Source organism: Apteryx rowi, unplaced genomic scaffold, assembly GCF_003343035.1.
Source record: "Apteryx rowi isolate R43461 unplaced genomic scaffold, aptRow1 scaffold_450, whole genome shotgun sequence".
In the NCBI taxonomy this organism is placed as follows: Eukaryota; Metazoa; Chordata; class Aves; order Apterygiformes; family Apterygidae; genus Apteryx; species Apteryx rowi.
The window spans coordinates 381,278-401,134 of NW_020450706.1; the positions used below are offsets into that span (position 1 = coordinate 381,278).

The 19,857-nt window shown below is 39.8% G+C and overlaps 1 protein-coding gene across 7 annotated transcripts in view; it reads left to right on the forward strand.

The window, feature by feature from the left end:
- The window catches only part of FARP2 (FERM, ARH/RhoGEF and pleckstrin domain protein 2), an 89,576-nt gene that overhangs the window by 17,984 nt on the left and 51,735 nt on the right, over window positions 1-19,857 (forward strand). For 6 of the 7 annotated variants that reach the window (XR_003255447.1, XR_003255446.1, XM_026077355.1 and 3 more), the window contains exons 2-6: window positions 4,384-4,488; window positions 5,881-5,923; window positions 12,299-12,377; window positions 14,393-14,490; window positions 16,697-16,811. Coding sequence is in view for 5 of the 7 variants with exons in the window: in XM_026077355.1 (XP_025933140.1) it covers window positions 4,384-4,488; window positions 5,881-5,923; window positions 12,299-12,377; window positions 14,393-14,490; window positions 16,697-16,811 (440 nt within the window). In the remaining 2 variants the exon portion in view is untranslated. The other variant, XM_026077358.1, reaches the window with a different exon arrangement.

A 19,857-nucleotide genomic window follows, 5' to 3' on the forward strand; every position in this document is an offset into this window, starting at 1 on the left:
ATGAAAGGATAAAGCACTGTTTTTTTTGTCATCTGGCTATATGGGGTATTGTACATTTGCAATGGGAGGTAATCAGAAGAGGTAGTTTTTTTGCCAAAATGGCAAAAATACTTGCGCTAATATTTCATTGATCTTTAAATTCTGTAGTAAGATCTCAGTTACAGTGGGTGAAGCAGAACAAGAGTGCGTTTTTACTTCTTTTTGTCCTTGGTTTACATTTGCCCCAATCCTTCAAGGCCAGTGATTTCGCTGTTTAGATGTACTGAGGCTGACCCTGTTGTGGCCTGTAAGGCCAGGGTCTATAAACAGTAACATGGTCCTATCTTAAGACTCAACCACAGCACTAAAAAGGCACAACTAGGTCTTGTAAAGGAAGGAAGCTCTTTGGATTAACTAGAGTCAGATTGCTTACAGAAACTGTGTGTGAAAACATTTCAGTCGCAGTTACTTTTCCAAACAACCTCAGAGAGAATCAGAGAAATGGTGGTTGGTGTGGTTCTCTAGATATCTTGTCCCGTCTCCCCCTTGAAGCTGGACTGTTGCCACCACTAGATCAGGGCAACCATGGCTTTGTGTAGGCAAGTCTTGAAAACATCAGTGATGGCAATCCTGTGGCCTCTTTGAGTAATCTCCTCAGTGCTGCAGTACCCTTTTGGGGAAGGGATGTTTCCTGACATCCGACTTGAACCTCCAAGCGGCAACTCGTGGCTGTTGCCCCTTGCTATATCATTTGACTCTTCCAAGAAGCGTTTGGCTCAATCATCTCTATAACTACCCTACAAATAGTTGTAGACAGTTATTAGATCTCCCTTTAGTGTCTTCTTTGCAAGCTGAACTTCCTTAGTTTCTCCTGCTGGAGCATGTGCTTCAAGCTCTGACTATCTTAGTTGTCTTCTACTGGACCTGTTCTAGTTTCTCCACATCCCTCTTGAATGGGGGCCCAAAACTGGACACCGTACTCGAAGTGCAACCTCTGCAGTCACATAAAAGAGAGGTGCCAATGTGGTGTGGATATGGCCAAAAAGAATGACATGAGCACCCTTTCTAGGAACTGGAGCATGAAGGCAACTGGACCATCGTCAGGCATGAAACTGGTAGAGTCACAGAGATGGAACGCCATTTGAACGTTGTGCATGGAGTGATTGGCAGAAACCTGTGCGACGTTCCTGCTGTCCACTTCATTTGATTAGAATAATTGTAACAGCTGTATATAAACAGCCATGGATGGTTTGACTGTAAAACTGGTATAACTATCACTGAACATCTCTCACAGGTTAACCCAAGTTTATAAATTTCTACAGAAGATGATTGAACTAGAGTTTCTTSTCATTTCACAAATGAGAAATCAGAGGTTTGGTGTTACAGGACACTTTCTGGTCMATGAGGTCTAGAGATTGATAAATCTATCTGCAAAAGACAGGCTGACCTGTCCCATCTTCGTAGACGGAAATACGAGGCTGGTCATGGTACTGCTGCATACCCAGCAGATGTTGCTGGCTATAGAAGATTCCTTCTCAAATGTGTGGTGCTTGTGAACAACAGGCATACAATAAAATAAATGCATGCGTGTCTGTGCCTTACCAGATCCCTACCTATACCAGAACAACCACCAGAGCTCTTTCAGATTTTCAGCACTGCGGAGTTGTCATACTACTACTTATTAAAATGTTCAGAAGAGGTACAGAGATATTTGGCTAAATTGCACCGTTCTGAAAACACCAACAGTTAATAATCTTCCTTTGTCTTGTTAGAAGCAATTGCTATTGAATTTTTAAGAATGTCAGTAATGCAAATAAATGCACTATATTTCTTTGTGTTTTTTAAAAACCTCCTTATTTTGAACTGAGATGGCCCACTCTGTGTTAGGTATTTTTATCTGCACATTTAATTAAATACTTACCGTCCTCTATAATGATAATACTTTCATACTTTTTAAACTCAGAACAGTGTATCTTCTAAGAATCTGCAACAGAACTGTCTGGGCTTTCTGTTTTAATGGGAAAAGATAATGTTATAGAGTCTTCTGGAGTTGTGACTTCTCCAAATAAACAAGGTCTCCCTTGGTGGCACGAATGTGTTTTGCTGGAAAACCTGGTGAACCAAAGTTGCACTGGACACTGTCGCTGTCGTTGTTCCAGAATTGCTTCCTAAAACGCGTATTGAAATCTGCCCCTGAAATGTGACCGCCATCAGCGCGTTTTGAACAGGAGCGTTAATGAAAACAAGCCAGAGGGAGGAAAAGGAGAACTGTTTGGCCAGCAGCTGTGCAAAGAGAGAGGGCAGTGAGTTCCCATCTGTCGTGTGTGAGGGAATCGTCTGAGAAGTGGCAGCCCGGCGCTGCGCTGCCAAAATGAAACAGGGAGCCTTCGCACGTGTTCCCCTCCTCATTCATGGGTGAAGCGGACTCTTCCCTTCCTTCGAGAAGGAATTGCACAGTTAGTCTGTCTCATCCTGTCAGGAACGTATTTTGGATCGGTTCATACTGTATTTTGCTTTTATCAGCCTGAGAGGCTGTAACGCTGGTCCGCTGGCTTTGCTCAGCAAGGCGATTCCTTTAGCTGGCAGTCTTCTGCTAGCGTTTGCGGAGCGGCTGCAGAGGAAAGGACGAGCGATGTGGGCTCTGCACGTGGCACGCGTAGTCKGTTGGACAGTCAAACGCATCTTCGGGTAAGCAGAAGGTCTCTGTTAGGTACTGGAGGAGAGTCGCCCCGGTCAAAGGCAGAATAGGGATTTCAGTGGCCGTGAAACTTTCTCCTTCTACAGCTACAGCACAAGCTAGTCTTCCCTCCGGCTTTTGTGTGTTGCTGAAACAGGTAACAAGGGATATGAAAACTCCTTGCGCCTTCTTCTGTGTGGCCTAGGTGCTTTGATGTCTAAGTTTGTAAATGGTGTTTTTCTTGTGGCAGCTGCTACAGTCATGCAATAAGAGATGCTGAGAGCAAACTTGTGCGTTTTAATAAGCAGATCTAAGTGGTGGCGTTTTGGTGTGTTGTGAAAGTTTCTTGTTTTGCCCTGTATTACCATAGCCACTTTCTGTGGATGGATGTTTTGTGGTTTTGCACCCAGCTTGAGTAAAGATTATGCAAAGGTTTAGTGAGGGCAGGTTTTTTTTTTTTGAGGTGTGGGTTGGGGGTGGGGGGCGTTCGTCGCAAATGATTTTATACAGAAAGCATGGTATGAGAGGAAGGATGTTCAGGTTCCCACTGGTTTCTTTGGCAGAGAACTAGAGCCCTCTTGTGTATTCCTTAATTAACAACAACAACAAAAATCTGTTAATTACACTGGGTTTTCTTGAACATCGTTGCAAGAGAAAAGTTTCGAGAGTTACAATTTTCAAAGACTTTCTTCCTAGAATCCAAATTCTAGCTTTATCAACAAAGGCCTCACGTGTGCTCCCTTAACAACCTTAGGTCCTCTGTGTGCTCACTGGGAACTGTAAATTTGGCCCCACAAAGTCCTGGTTGCAAAGTCCTCCTGCTTTCCTGGGGAGCTGGTTGAGGGTTCTCAGGTCAAGGACAGGTTCTAACTGAGCATCGAGAACTCTGTACCAGCCACCTTTGTCTTCCTTAACTAATTTAGAGTGTCTGCCTACATTTACAGCTCTTTCCAGGGTACAGAAAAGACAAAAGGCCTAAATGAGATATTAGATTAGCCCTGCGGCTTTTTTTTCAGGGGTTGAGAAGTGTTTCTTCACTACTGTACCTTCTGCTGCAGAGAGGAGCGCTCGGGTGTATCTGAAAGTGTAGTTTCCTGGTGGCTTAACCTGAGCTAAATTGCGTTTCAGTTGAATCCAGCCCTGCCTCCAGCCGCAACATTCCCAGCCCCTCCTTGCACTCATGTATTTGTACAGTGAGCTGGTTGAGGGAGGACATCTGGGTTTATAGTTTATGGGGGGAAAAAAAGGTACTAGTTTTTGGATGGATTAATTTGTTCCCCATGTGCTTGTCCGGTCACCAGCGTTGCTGCAGGGAAGGCAGTGGATGGCTGGGGACAGCGAGAGCAGAGTTCTGGCAGCCCCTGCTTCCATCAGCTTAAGCTGTGTGAGAGCCACACCTTCAAGCTACACAAACAAATGTGCTGGTTTTTTGAAGGAACTGCAAATAGTTTGTAGCTGATCCAGTCTGATCTCATAGTTGACCCTACTTTGAGCAGGCAGTTGGACTTAGATGACCTCCAGAGGTCCCTTGCAACTTGAGTTACTCTGTGAATCCATGAAACTTGTTTGCTTAGAGCCATGTCCATATATTGGATATTTAGGTGTTACAGTAACAAAAGTGGTCAATAATAATGTGAAAAATTGTGGCATATCTTACAACTTCTTTACCATAAATTCTAATTCATCTTAATTACTTAATCTCACTATATTTATTTTTACTTTCTTAGTCGAAATGTTATGGACAAGCATTACTGACAGAAGTTTACAAACATCTGAATTTGATCGAATCGGACTATTTTGGAATTGAGTTCCAGAACATCCAGTCATACTGGGTACGTAAAACTTCCTGATGAATTCTTTATAATAAAAAAGTTTGGGAGAATGCAGTTGCTTGATTGTCAGAAGTTTTTTAAATCTGCTTGAGCCTCTTGTAGGATTATCTGTTTGGTTATTGTGAATCTGCTTCACTCATCAGAACAATAACAACTAATAAAGAAGAGGAAGAGAATCAGATTCTATTTCTTGTTAAATCTCTAAAATGCATTAAAAAATTATGTAGTTTCTGATGTTTCCGCTTTCAGGGATGTGGATAAAATCCTCCTTCCCCGTGAAAACTAGCAACTCGCAATGTAGTCTGCAGAGCACTTAGTCATATTACAAGTGTGCAGCGTTTTGTTAGTGTTGATACTTACTTCTGCCTTCAGTTAATTTCTCCAAAGGATCATTATGAACCTCTCGCAAATAAATATTCACTCCAGTGAACATTTGGAACTGCATTTTTTTTTAATCGTTGATCTGGATAAATACTAACATTTTGTAAGTCTCCCAGTCTCTTACCCTGTGCCTTGCAAAGAGGACAGTGTTGCTTTCAAATTAAAATACTCCCCAAAGTTGTCTTTATTTTTCTCTATTACTTTTCCTAGTGTTAGATCTCATATGCAGAAAGTATTAAGAATGACTCAGAACCTGGAGAATGCTAATGCATCCTGCTCTTGAGCTAAGGAACTACAGTGAAGCTTGTTTGGTTTCCGTTTCTTTTGCAAAGCTTCCAAAGTGTGTCTGTATCTAATGAGGTTCTTAAAATCCTCAGCTGTCTCTCGGACACAGAAGTAACTATTAAGGACTGAGCTTAAGCCATCGCTTTGTTACAATCTTTTATTGGAAAAAAAAATAAAAAAGTGAGCATCCAGAGTACTTTGTATTAGCATTATGGCTATTCCTTTTACTCGAATGACAATAGTCTGTCTTTGAAAGTCTGTTCATGAAAACAGAATGAATTTGTGGGAAATGAATATGGAGTAAAACTCGTTATATATCATTCCYGTAGGTAAGAGAGAGGCAAACTATGGAAGGGAAAATAATTGGATTTTGTCATGTCCTCCAGACCTTTTGTAATTCTGTGCTCTGGCTTCTGTGTACAGTATTATGTTTTTGCATAGTTTCTATCTTTCCAGCACTGGTGACGTGCTTTTGCTGAGGTGACGCTTCTTCCTCTGTCCAGGTGAACTTTAAACACTGATCAGTGGGGGTTTCCACACTGATGTGTGATATATGTCAATTCAGGTAGATAAATGCATTTTTTTAAAGAAAAGAGTTGCTGCATTACTACAGTGAGGAAGAAATACATACTCATAAAGAACTGCTTTATTTGAATTTACTTTTGATGTCTTCATATTGTATTCAAATATGAACGTCAGTTTGTAATTTTTTTTCTTTAATTTCAGATTTGGCTGGAACCTATGAAACCTGTTATTAAACAAGTACGGAGTAAGTAATTTAGTTTTAAAAAAAGGAAGTTTTCCTTAATTTGCATCTGCTTTATGCAGGTTACTTTCATAATTACTACTTGATTTACTGGTTTTGCTTTCTTGAAAATTGTACTTGGTAGGGGGTGATTGTGGTTCCTGTCTGGGCATGCAAACTTGATGTTTTTAATATGTAGTATATGGTGGGTGGAATGCGAAATTACTGAACATACGACTCTTGTCTGTGATAAATATCTAGATTGGATCAGCGGCTGTTTAAGCGAAGCATGATGTTTGCAGTGTGTGAGCTTTTCTAAGTTGTCTTGTCTTGTGACGGAAAGCAAAAGGAGGATTCTGGCTTATTGCAGAATAAACATTGTGGGGGAGAGGGCAGTATCTGCAGTCATGACTCGTTTGAGAGGCGATACGCCTTTCAGAAGGACGGTGAAAGCTAAACTTGCCCCTCCGTTGTTCTGTCTTGCCAGACAAAATTCAGAAACTGTTGACGCTCGCTGAATTTCAAGGGAACGGATATTCCCATCTCATTCAGTGGCCATCAGCAGCTGCCTACATTCCTAAAAAAATCCTCCGAATTCCCCTTAGGAACACCTTCACTAAGAGAAGGGCGCTTACGATCTCTCATCACAGGAGTGGCTGCAGCTCCAGAATCACCTCGACTGCAGTTGTGAAATTTGTTTCAACGCTTTGGCCAACAGGATGTTGCAGTGGTGGTGCTATCTTTGCCTTACACTACTCTAAAGAATAATATAACGTGTGCTTTAAAAGCTAAAAATATTTTGAAGTATAAGGTGTGCTAATTCTTCTGAAGTCTGAGGTTGAAAGATTAGGTCCTTTTTTTCCTTAGAAGGGAGTTAAACTGCTCGTTTTCTGCTTCTGATTGTAATGGCTTTGTGGAAGAACAAGATGAGGAAGGTGTGGAGGATTTCTGCCCCTTTCAAAGTCTTAACTGCAAAATGTTGAAAAGTAGTACTTGGAGGTATTTCTAACTCACTCTTATGCCTGAAATTGATTTCTAAAAAATAAGAAATCACCGATTCTAGATGGATGATGGTGCAAGGTTTTTTAGCTTTTATGGTCATGGTTTCAACTTTTACAGTCACTGTTTTCTTAGGGGAAGAGCCAAGCCAGCTATAAAAGCAGGCTTACCTAAGATGTTATATAATACTTTTACTCTCCATTAGTCCACAAAAAAACCCATCATTATTGGAGTGTCATCTTTTTATATATTCCATGCATTTTTGGAGATGGTTTTTGTTTGCTTTTCTAATTTTCCCTTTTTTCCAGTGTTGGAAGGAATTACCTCCTAGGGAAGAGATTTGATGGAACACAGAGAGGTCTGTGATGCAGTAGTGCAGCTTGATTACTCTTTCTGTATCCTGTTTTATACTATATAAATTGAGAAGACTTGGTTTTAGACCACATGCTGGTGGCCATGTGTTCCCTGATGGTGCATATATTGTTCTCAAATAGTCTCAGACCACGGGGATGTGCTGAAATTTGTGGCTGGTCTGCTGTTTGGTGGTCTGCCACCCACGTTACGTTGCTGTTGATGTCAAATGAATTCTTTAAAAGTGTTATTCTTAAGCTGTAGGAGACATCAATCGGTCGTCTGTCACATGTTAAACTTTGTGAAATCATTTTTGTATTTGTGAAGTTTTTGGTAGCTCGGGAGAGAGTGCTTTTTTTAATGCTAATGGAATCCCCTCCTGGCAGTCTGCTATTTTTAAAATTGAAATGAGTTATGACTGTAGAAAGCCTTGAAGATGTCTATGCTTACAAGTAAAATGTTAATTGCATAAATAGTGATTTAAGCTGTTTTTTTAATTGAATCCAATAACTGACGTATGATTGTATATGAGCATCTTCATAAGAAGAATCCTGGCAGTACTGAGCCTTAAGCGGAGAATTAATTTAACTGCTTGGCAATATGTACGGTTCAGAAGTAATGGACTGAGCAAACTGCAATAATGGAAAGATTTTTACACCTGAAAATACAGCTTTGTAACCTTGGCCATATCTCCTTTGGCTTCAGTCTGGCCATTCCCTGGCCGTGTTAGGGTTACCCTTCCTCCGTGCCCCTCTGCCCGGTCTAGGCTCCTTTTGCTTCTCCCATCACCACCGCTGCCTTGCCTGCTTCTCTCCTTCGGGCGCTATTGCTCCACAAACGCGATTTGATGAGTTTGCTGATGCTATTGAGAAATGCCTGAACTCGGCATCTACGAAAGGTCTTTTCCTGTACTCCTCTCTTTAATCAGTTTTGCTGAGGTCCTTGGGGGTTTGGGGGGTGGAGGGGGGGGGGGAAGATGGACACAGCAGTTGGGGATTACTAGATGTTATCAGGGGTTTTAAGTTAATACAGCTCAAACACATGAGTGTATAGAGCTGGAGATTGGTGTATAATTGTATGTATGCAGTTCTGAGTCTTTGGCATAATTATTATAAAGTCTAGATCATTAAAATTTATGTTCCAGTCAGTCTTAGCTAATGGCCTGTTTTGAGATATATAAAACTTTGTTTCATTTGGTGAGGATTTTATTATCAAATAACTTCATGGGGAGTGCAATCAGTTCTATTATAGGACTACTCCAGCACTTTGAGTAAAGCGTTATGGTTTATTGTTCTAACAGGAGTTAAAAAGTACACTTACATGGTTTTACTTATTATGTAAGCATCTCTGTGGACCACAATTTAATATAATATTTATTACTGCAGAAGTCTGATCTGCTGCCTCTGAATAAGACAAGGAACCACTTCAGCTTAGAAAAGGATTTCCATGTTTTGATCCAAATTTTAATCATTATGTGCGTGTATTTCTGCTGAGATGGAGAATTTACAGGGAAGGATTTCATGCTTATGGCATTTGGTTGCAACAAGGATTTAATTTACACATCCGTGCCAAGAGTGAAAGAATGACTTTGTATGTGGGCTTTCAGGGATATGGTATGCAGCTTTCGCGCATGTTCAACATCAGCTTCGTGTTGCTCTCAAGGAAATAAACGGACAATTTTCCACATCTACAGCCTCTAAATATTATATCTTTGAGGAGTTTGTTCCGAATGTCTTGGGATTTTAAGGTGATTTTTTAAGACAATGAATCTTAGCAAATACTGTGAGCTCAAAACTTGGCAGTTTGTTTTCATGGCAGTGGTAACATAGCAGACAGCCCGAATGCTTCAGGAGTTAGACTGATCCCTTTAACCTGTGTTTAGATGTTTAGGTTTGTGTTAAAAGCTTATTTCGAATTCTGGGAAAGCAGCAGAATTCCTTCTTAATGAGTCTGTTCTGGATGAAAGTGCCACCCCCTTCCTTTTCTTCTTCCACGTGGACTTTCCGGCAAGACTGGTCCTCACAAATAAATGTGAAAAATGTCTGAATTGCAGTTCAGAGCACATGAAAATGTCTGTCTTGACTTTCATTTTGGACTGCATTTAGATCCAAATGCATCTCAGTTCAGCTTCCTAATAGGCCCACAATGTTGAGATGGTGTTTGAGTACGTTCTCGGAGGAGTTGCCAGTTTAGGTAGTGCTGTGCTCACCATACCTACACAGGTAGGTTTTTCCTGATTTCCCCCCCCCCCCCCTCCAGATTTGGCCTCCTACAATAAATTCTGCATCTAGCTTAGGACTGGATCCAGTGTTTCTTTACACTACACTAAAACCTCTTTCCTAATTAGAACGGGACATGTCCATGTGCTGAATGGAGGAATTGCGCGATTAAAAACGAAAAGGAGTCACGATACAATGTCAAAAAAGCAAATACGCAGTATTACATTTTTAATTTTTAGTATTACATTATTGTCATTTAATGTACGTGACATTGAGAACTCGGTCCAAATTGCTGTCATAAGAATACTTCCCGGCTGATTGGTGTCATTAACGTGCATGTCTGGTCTAACTTTTGTGGAGGTGTTTCAAAGGCTTGGAGTATTTTCAGAAAATTGATGTATATGTATGTATATATATATATWTTTTTAAACCTGGATCACTAAAAATACTGCTTTTCCATGTGTGATGCATCTCAAAAGCTATAAATGTTCGAGTTTGGTATTAGTCTGTGCCAAATGTGAGCTTTGTGTAACACAGGGTTTTATTTCCAGCTTGCTTTCATTTTGAGATATCCCAGTCCAATTAGGATTAGGGATTTAGTGTTATGAGTCACCAAAGCTTTGGTAATTCTGCGATCTGAGGCTGGAAGCTACTCTTTTGACAGCTGTGATAGTCTTAAACTTTGTTYTCCCAGCTATTTGGCAGAAAGCAAAATTTGTCATTCCTCCATTAGCAAATGAGCACTGCTGTTGGAAGCGGGGATATGGAAATCAGATATTACAGACAGAAAAAAAATCAGTTTACTTTGAGGTTGCTAAGGTTAAATTGGACTTCCATCAAGCTTTGAGAGATCTCCGTGCTGTATGTAAATTAAAGCAGTTTGGCTTGTGCTTACTGACATGCTCCAAAAAAGTTGATTTTCTAATTTGGCCAAGTTTTCCTTGAAACGGCGGGTGGCATGTACAGTCCTAGAGTAAATTAGCTGAGGAGGTGCCTCTGAAGGTCATATGCCAGCTTAAAGCAGGAGCAGCTTTGAAGTTGGATCAGGTTGCTGAAGTTGCCCTTAAGGAGGTAGGTGCTCTGTCAAGAGCGTAAGGAGAAGAGAGGCCTAATAAAAGGAGGGGTCGTCGTCTCTCCTTTCCCGCATCTTCCTCCCTCTTCTAGTCTGGGTCGAGTGAGCAATAGCAGGGAAATTCCAGCCCCACTTCCTCCCTCTGAAGTCAAGAGTCGCATAAGACACTGGTCCTCCTGCTGTTTGTCTGTCCTGTGCTTGGCCGGCTCTGAGTGTTCAAGGTTGACCATCTTCACGTCCTTTCAGGTTACTGAGGGAAGGTGCGTGTCTAGGACAGGTCTCAGTTTGTTACTGTTTTCTGTCCTCATAAGCCCTTCCGAGGTTGAGCGTAGTAGCTCTGTGATGGAAGAAGACTTCTGGTCGTGGTGATAACTGAAAATGTGAAAGCAATATAAGATGAATTTACTTAAAATAATGAGGGGACAAGAGAACGTGAGGTCTAGACAGTGGCTTTGTGTCTTTGTATTTCCTGAGATTTGGGCCGTTACAGTCTCACTGATAACCTTGTAGTAATGAATGTTTTGGTATTGATTAGGGTTTAGAAGACAAATGGACTGCACTGTTATCCAGAAAGGGAGGTCTAGTAATGAAGTCCAGCATCGGAGACTGAGTAATTTGTCATGATAACATCTTGGGAATCGTTGCTTGGAAATTCCTTGTGAATTAGTACAGATAATCTATTCATAAGCTTACAATATACTTAWAAAATGAAGATCGGCTCGTGTTCCAATTGGCTGAAAAATATTAAGTCTTTTCTGTTTCCAAAAAGAAAAAAAAAAATCAGAATGCTGGTATTCAGTCATGGCACAGTAAGTGACTGTGATACTCTGTACTATTCCATCGAAAACGTTGGTTCAATAGCGGGTTGGGAACACTGAGCCAGACGGTTCAATAGGCTGAATTGTGAAGTTGAAAGTTGACAGGGTTCTGGTGCAGTTAAGCTTTTTTTTGTTGTTGGTTTTTGTAAAATGCTACATAGAGCATTATGAAATGCTCTTTTATACCAGCTGCTTTCTTTGTCTGGGTCACATAAAGTTCTGGTCTTACTGATTCCTTCCATATTATTTCTTTCATGTTTCAGTGCAGGATTCAGATTATTACACTTTGTCCTCTGAAGAAAGAATAACTGTTGCAATTTAGAAAGATAATTCCAGTTAGTTATTTAAATTCCTGTGTAGATTGAACAACTAACGCAAATTAGTCTTCCATCTGTTGTCTGGATTGATGGTGAGAAAACGGGAAGATCCGGGTGCCAAGGGGTGCTCTGAGAGCATGCTGCAGGCACGCGGCATCTGGGAGGGGAGCCAGCTTGGGTCCAGCTAGACTCCCGAATTCCAGCTCTTTGCCAGCGTGGTTGGTGACGGCTGGTGTTGGGAGAGCCTGCGAGCTGCGTCTGCACCATGCTTACGTTGGGGGACATCGTACTGGGTTGTCTAGGAGGCTTTCATATGCAATCAAGTAGTTGCTATTGCTAATAGTTGGGCTGCTACGGTTCTCCTGTTGCATCAAACTGTGTTTACTACTTTCAAACCTCAGACTTGCCCTGGAAGAAGTATAGATGGTTTTAAAAGGAACGATTTGCCGTATCTGTGTTGATAYGGATGATCTGTACCTTATAGGCCCGCTATAGTTAGCTGGCAAGCTGAAAGCTGACTAAAATTGGTGTGTATTGCATTTCTGTGCGTGTTGGAAAACATCATATGCATGTGCTTATCAAGAACAAGAGGTTTTTTGTGAAATTACTAATTTTTCTTATAGGACCGAAGACTACAATGCTTCGTCTAGCGGTAAAGTTTTTCCCTCCAGACCCTGGCCAGTTGCAAGAAGAATATACCAGGTAAGGAATTTCGTGAAGAATTTGGCTTGCATTACCTGTTGAACTAAAAGAAAGGTAAGACTAGGAGGACATTTTATCTGTTTCCAAATAAGGCTTACGTTGAAGATAAGCGAAAGAGTATTTTTGGTTGGTGTCACATTTCTAGCAGACCCGTGTTGGCAGAGGATTGTTGTCGGAAGCGATGTTTTTCAAAACAGAAAATGGTGAGGGTTACATCAGGGCTTGCTGAACATCGCAGTATCAAAAGAGAGGGGATGTAGAGGAAACAGCCTTATTTACAAGCAGTACCTGTATAAAATAATCAGTATGTGTCTGAATAAATGATTTATCATTCAAACTGCAGAAGTCCACATTTTAAGTATTCTACTACTAGCAAAGCTTCTTTACTGATTACATTTCTTACCAGTCCTTCTCATGGGTTCCTTTTGCGAGGAGCATGCTTATATTTGCCAGATGCTTTACTGATTTTTTTTTTTTTTTTTTTTCCCGCGAATTAAGTGGCTCATTAGCGCTAGGGAATGTAGTTTGGAGGCTGTGCCTGTAACAGGGACATTACTCCATTTTATAAATGTTTAAAGAGCCGCTTCAGTGCTTTTGCCCCTTCTGTTACTTCTGATTAGCGTTCCTGATGGACGTCCGCAGAGGTTCCTCATTGACGTCCCTGAGACCTCTTTTAAAGCACGTCTGCCTCGCGTCTGAGGAAGCAGCAAACCAGCGTGATAACTCCTGCGATGGCGTTGTCTCTTGTAATGATCTGTATTGCCTAATTATTGCCTTTGCTCCCAATTTGCTTCTATTAGGTGGTGTTTCTTGTAGGAATTAGGTAAGGAATATAACTTTTTGGAGCAGGGGCTGTGGTTCTGTCTGTTTGCGTAGCGCTTATCGTTGTGGAATGCTGGTCTGTGCTTGGGACCTCTTGGTATTTCAGAATGCTGTTAACTCTCTGTACTTTTTGTTGCAAGTGTATCGAAGAAAACAAGGTAACACAGATATGAAGGAAACTGAGCATACTTTATGAAATGTTCTTTATTACATTCTTACAGTACTTAAAAAATTCARCATGTATACCTTTTCTAAACTTTCTGTCTCAAGAATCTAATACACAATATTTTAAAATCAGTTTTTATTTAAAAAAAAGTGACTGTTTTGTTTCAGGGTGTTTCTAAYGCATGTATTTTTAAGTAGTAGAATACTTCAGAAATCTCTGTAAAGAAAATTGTCCTCTCTTCGAAGGTTTTTAATAATGAGATGTTGCCTGTTTACTGGGGTCTTTAAAGTACCTTATTTTCAGTGACAACAAAAGCACAAAGGGCTTAACAATGTCACATTCATTAAAAATGTGTTAAAACTGGTTTAGGTTACAAAGTCAGTCCTTATCACATAGCATACTTTTGAGACTGGTATGTTTCTCTTTTCTTCCTTGTGTATTTTGCAGGTGGCTTATGACTGATATAAAACTGTTAAAAAGAAATCTTTTTGTCTTTAGCAACAAATTTGGAAACATTTTATTTATGTTAGTGTAGTGATATAACAGAAGGAGATATAATTGGTTACTGTCTTTAGAAACTGCTAACATTATAATACTGGAAAATGTAACCACTAAGTAAATTAACCTAGTGCTAGCAGAAATATATATATATTTTTTTTTTTTTTTTTGCTCAATTAGTAATGTTCTCCCATCTCCATTGTAATAGATAAAATCACTTGAAGTGTTCCTTAAGTTTCTTTCCAGCTCAAAATTAAAACCACTTTCACCTGACAAACTTGTTAAAGAGTGGGTGTTCCTTCTGCTTCTTTATTCCCATGTGTCCATTTACACTGTTAAATTGCACTGTATAGCTGGATTAGTCATGGGTTGTTTAGTTTTATTTGACCGTCCTTGATAGCAAGACTTCTGTTTTGTGCTGTTTTTGGAGAGAGGGAAAATTAGGAGACACTTGCTGCATAAAAGAACTGTTGAGTTGTTTTAAAATCTTTCGCATGTCAAGGCTGTACTTTTAACTCTCCCTTTTTAGGTATCTGTTTGCATTACAAATCAAGAGAGACTTGGCAGAGGARCGACTAACCTGCAGTGACAATACGGCAGCTCTTCTCGTCTCTCATCTTCTGCAATGTTAGTATCTCGGCTGTGGTGACATCGGGGATGTTGCCATTGCTAAACCGACTTAAACAGCATATAGAAGCTACTGCATGCATTTTGGTAACTCAGAACATTTTCCATCTTGCAATATTTCGTTCTGTACATGTGGTAATCCTTCTTATTTTGAACACTGGGATTATAATCGGGGCTAGCTAGTGGTGTGAAGAACATCTGGTGCTTATGTACAAGATAACTTTGGGTTCTTGGAGATTGTGAAAAATGAAAAAACCCTTGCATGTTTGTTTTCTCTGGCTCTGTAGATGGGTCACTAGCACTCCTCACCTTTCAGACAGCTGATCTTGTCCACTTCGGTGCTTCCTTATGTTAATTCTAAATTTTCTTTTGGCTGGAAGGTGATACACATATAGAGAATGGGCTAGAGTTTAGGAAATAAGGCTAAAAATGTGAGAGAACAAGTCCAGCAGTAGGGTTGTCAGCGGCCGTAATTCTTGTTGGGAATTAAAATGGAAATTGAAAGCAATTGATTTCAGACTTGAGTTCAAGCTCTCAAGGTTTCTGCTTTCTCAGTCTGTAAGCACCTGAAGTCATGAAAATCTGGTTTTAAGTCAAGCATCTTGAAAGACTGAATGGGATCAGAAACCAAATAAGTTCAGCTTTGCCTGCTTTCTCAAGCAGGAGCCAAATGACTTGTTGTTTACTAATCTGTAATGTGATTTACAGAAATGGGGCTTTCTGCCTCCTTGCTTACTTGATGGAAAAACCTTTAAATGATACCTCTTCAAATGTGCAAAAGTTATCTCATCTCACTGGAAGAGCAAACCTGTCTTGTGTGCACTGTGAGTTGCACAGTGAGAATTTGCTAATCATTTTCTAGTGTCAGTTTTTGGGAGAATTTCAGGGCRACGTGGAGCTGCTGAGGAAATATCAGTGTCTGTGGCCTTGCTTATCTTGTTTCTGCTGAAATAGAAAAGCCCAAGTGAGAAAAAATGTGATTATTTTTAATATAAATTATTTTCCATAAATGCCTTCCAATTTTTTTCTTGTTTTTTTTGTAAGCTGGTTTGATTTTAAATACAATATTGCTATGTCATTCTTTTTAAGAGTAGCTGTCTTGGAGGAGATTATTTGTTCACTTAGTCCACACTCCTTTCTGTGACAGCAGTTGAAAGCAGACGCTTAGGGGAAGACACAAGAAACAGAACAGGCATATGGTGATACTTTCTCTGCTGTATCCATTCAGTAATCTTTGCATGTTGGCTTTGTAAGTCAACGCCTGACTCCTCATCTTTTTGTTTATTTGCCCTTGATGAACTTCACTTTGATGTTTGTCTGACTCGTTTTTGAATTTGCTTATGTTTTTGGCTTCCTTCCATGGAAATGAGCTTCAGAGCTTAATTTTTGGGGATGTGTAGGAACATGTACATCCTTCTGTTTTTTTTAAAACTTTTGCCTTTTAATTTTGTTTGATGACTTCATATTTTACTATTGGAAATAGTGAATAACTATTTCTGACTTACTCTTTTCATTCAACTTGTAATTTTTATGTACCTCTGCAATATGCCCTGCCTTGTGTACTTATCTTTTCCAAGCTGAAGACATCTGGTCTCTCATATATCTCATCAGATGTATGCTGTTYCATACTTTTGATTAGTACTTTTTGCTTCTGTAAATCTTTTCCCAATTCTACAGCATCATTTCTGAGAGGTGTTGGGTATAGGATCAAAAATCCAGATGTAGGCACGGCGTGCATTTATTGAGTGATATACACTGTTTTCTCTTTTGCTGTGTATTCATTTTTGAACAATACCTAAAATTTAATTTGCCTTCTTCACAGGTAGGCATATCCATAACTATTTTACATATGTGTAAAAAAAATAAATTGAAATATGCTGATTTTGCATGAGGTGTCTGTAAGCTGAAAATGTTTAGACATCCTCAAAGATCTTCTACAAGTCCCAAAACTTTAGACTTTAAAGAAGTCTAGATTTTTCAAACAATGTTCAAATATTGCTGTAATCCACAGGAAGTGTGTTTGGGGTAAATGTCAATGTTTTTTAAAATTAAACAGGGTACAAACCATAATGCACAAGTTTGAAACACTTAAAGGCAAATACAGTCTTGCTCTTGGGGTTTCTGTAATTCCTCATCTTCAAGGTCTGTCGTTCTTTCTTTTTCATTGTTTATTTTTATTCTAACATTGTTTTATTTTCTGTAATAGCTGAAATAGGGGATTTTGACGAATCAGAGGATCGAGAACACCTTAAAACAAACCAGTATTTGCCAAACCAGGAAAGAATTCAAGGAAAAATTCTGGAGTTCCACAGGAAGCATGTGTAAGTGAAGATTCATAATATACTTCTGAAATTGGTGAAACCGGGGCATGGACGTAAAGAAGCAGATAGACTCGCTTGATGGAGGTCAGGTACAGCGGGTGATATTAAGAAAGTACATGTTAAACACCGTTTACATCTAACAAGAAAGGTTGGGTGTAGCAATGATTACTACAGATACTTTTCTTAAAAGAAGTTTTAACACAATTTAATCTACTTTTTGCATGTGAATGGAGATTATAATGCAGCTATTTAAACCCAGAGAATTAAGATAGTCTGTCTAAGGGCAGTCTGCAAGTTTGTGTGTATTGACCTTCCAGTATATATGGCTTAAATTAAACGCTTGTGGCAAGAGGAAGGAAAGCCACAATGACAGCACTGTTTAAATTTCTACACTTTTCCAAATATGGTGGACGACAGCAGTCTTATTCATGGGCATTTATAAGAGGAGAGATGACAACAAAAAAGAGTTTCTGTTTTTGTTATACAAATTAAATGTGCATTAGTTCTAATATAGTTGTCGTCTTGGAGAGATCAGGAGAGACAGGAAAAGAAGACAGAATTGCTGGGCAACAATTTTTCTCAAGTGATTTTACAGTATATTTCTAATAATGTGACAAAGAAGGCTGACATGAAAATGCAAAATTTGTTTTAAACAAAATTGTTCTTAAGAATTCCCAGTTTGCAAAGTTTAAGTTTGGCTTGCCATCAAATACATAGGACTTGCTTTTGCCTAAATAATTAGAAATAAATTAAGTTGTACTCATTTTGTACTCATGCTTTATGCTTTAATACATAAAGAAAAGAGAGAAGGACGGGAGGCAGTGGGGGAGAAATAACTTCTATCAGAATTTGTGCAACACCTTGTCCTGCAGTTGAAGTGAAGTATTTTTGAAATGAGCAAAATTTATTAGTGGTAACAAAACTGTTTACCACAAATATAAATTATTATGAATGTGGAGTTAGGAGCTGCAGAAGCGCCTGCTTTGCTGGAAATGCCCAGCTCTGCCCCCTTGCCCCTTCAGTACACAGGAAGGTCATGTGTTTTAAAGTCTAATTAAGGTGGTCTTAAAATGGGATCGGTGGAGCTCTGCTCAGGGAGGTGCAGCGTAGAATATTTTGAGAAGTAAGAGGAAGATTTGGAGTGGAAGGGAGACATGGTGCTTGCRAAAGATGAGTTGACCTGTTACGAGCAAAGTAGTACTCAGAAGATCAGCGTTTGCACTGTGCGGTCTGTGCATGCCACAACTTTGTTCTTTTTAATCTTTTAATCATAAAATACTAATATTGATGAGCCATTTCAAACTATCGCTTGTCATAACTCATGCAGTTCTCAGAGTTGACAGCTTAAATCATGAGCAGCTTTTTAATAAAATGGTGATAGAAGAAATTAGTTTTACCTTATGCATCTTTCTTTTCCGTAATTTTTGAGTCCTTGTGTTTTAGGATTTAGCAGTTTGAAGTGCTTTTATTAGCTGTGAATATCCATGCACACAATTCGATGCTCAGAGTTATGGCTCATAATCTAAATACAATGTTAGATGTTTTCCTTTTGCTCTGCGTGGGTAAACTCAGGGGTTGCTGCTGACTGACTGCTTTTCAGGACAGAACTAGGAGGGTTTTAAGGGCAACATCTGTATTTAAAGCTGAGCTACATCCTATAATATTAGAAAAGCAGTTCCTGGCTATTTCAGTAATTAATTGTTTGCTTTTTGCGATCACTCGTTTTCAGTTGTGCTGCTGCAGAGTATCTGTGCTGGCAGCATTTCAGCATTGCCGGTGCTCGATGAGATCAGATGTTTGCTTCTCGTTTTTCTCTTTTGAAACTTTGAGGTGCGGGTGGGAATGAAGTGAAGGCACTTTCTTTGTGCAGCTCATGATGATGTTGTGACACTGCTGCAAGACGTYGTGGAGTTTAAAGCTACAAGCGGGTTCAAAAAAGGGTTTGATAACATCATGGAGCGTAGATCAGCKGCTTTCAAATTTGAGCTGAAACGTGTGATTTTGTAGTTCTGGTGATGAACGTCACCAGAACAAGGCCAGAACGGTTCTTTGCTAATCGAGTGTCTGCATCCGATTGAATTGCTCCTGCTTGCTTTTAATTTCCCTGGTTTAATTCTCTGGGCTGAAGGGCAGCGTCTGTCTGCTGAGCCAGGGCCTGGTAGTGTTAGTAATGAAGTCTGAGCTCTTTTCAGACAAACTACTTGTAATCGTCCAATACTGTAAGGAAACTATCAGGAAAAAGACATAGGAAAGTTGATGGGAAAAGATTCCTTACTTCATGAGTGTGCTTTTCATTAGTTTAATGACAGTTGCAGTGTAACGTAACCATGTTATTAAAATTATTGCGAGTCTTATTTTTAAGAAATGTTATAAAAGCATATGTTCAAAGCAGGCGAAGATTAAAAACGGAGGCATTTGGGTTAGGAGCTATTGCAGTCAAGCGTTAGGGATACCTGAGTATCTTGGATACATGTTTTAAGTCTCCTGGCTTCTTTGGAAAATTTCTGTTAAACAGATGTAATTTTGGAAGCATTGCAATTCTAAAAATAGCTGTGACTGCCTTACACGTCTCTGTTCTCTTCCCTTACCCTATTAGTATTGGCTACCCTCTTCCATTTTTAGTAAGATTTGTGAAGGTCCCACAGTTTCTCAAAGTTTGCCCACATTTTCCCACATTCCTGCTACAAGGAGCAAATGGGTGCACGGAATTTGGGCTTCTCCCTCCTTCCTGGCAGTGCGGAGGGCTGTTGCACGAACAAAATATTTCTGTTCTCTCTCTTATCGTCCTTGCCCTCCACGTTTTATTTTTGGCTTGTATTTTCATTTTTTATTTCCTTCATTTCACTGTTTTATTCCCCCGCTCATCTTTAGAGGACTGATATGTTTTCCAGCTGATGTTTGCTTATGAAAGAGATTTGTCATACAAATGTCGCCTGCAGAAAAGGAAAACGGGCCGTTTCTGACGGAACGGCCCATCTCCAGGTTGCTACTGCGTTAGCTTCTTTTTGTCTCCGTTTCCCCCCCCCCCCCCCCCCCCCCCCCCCCC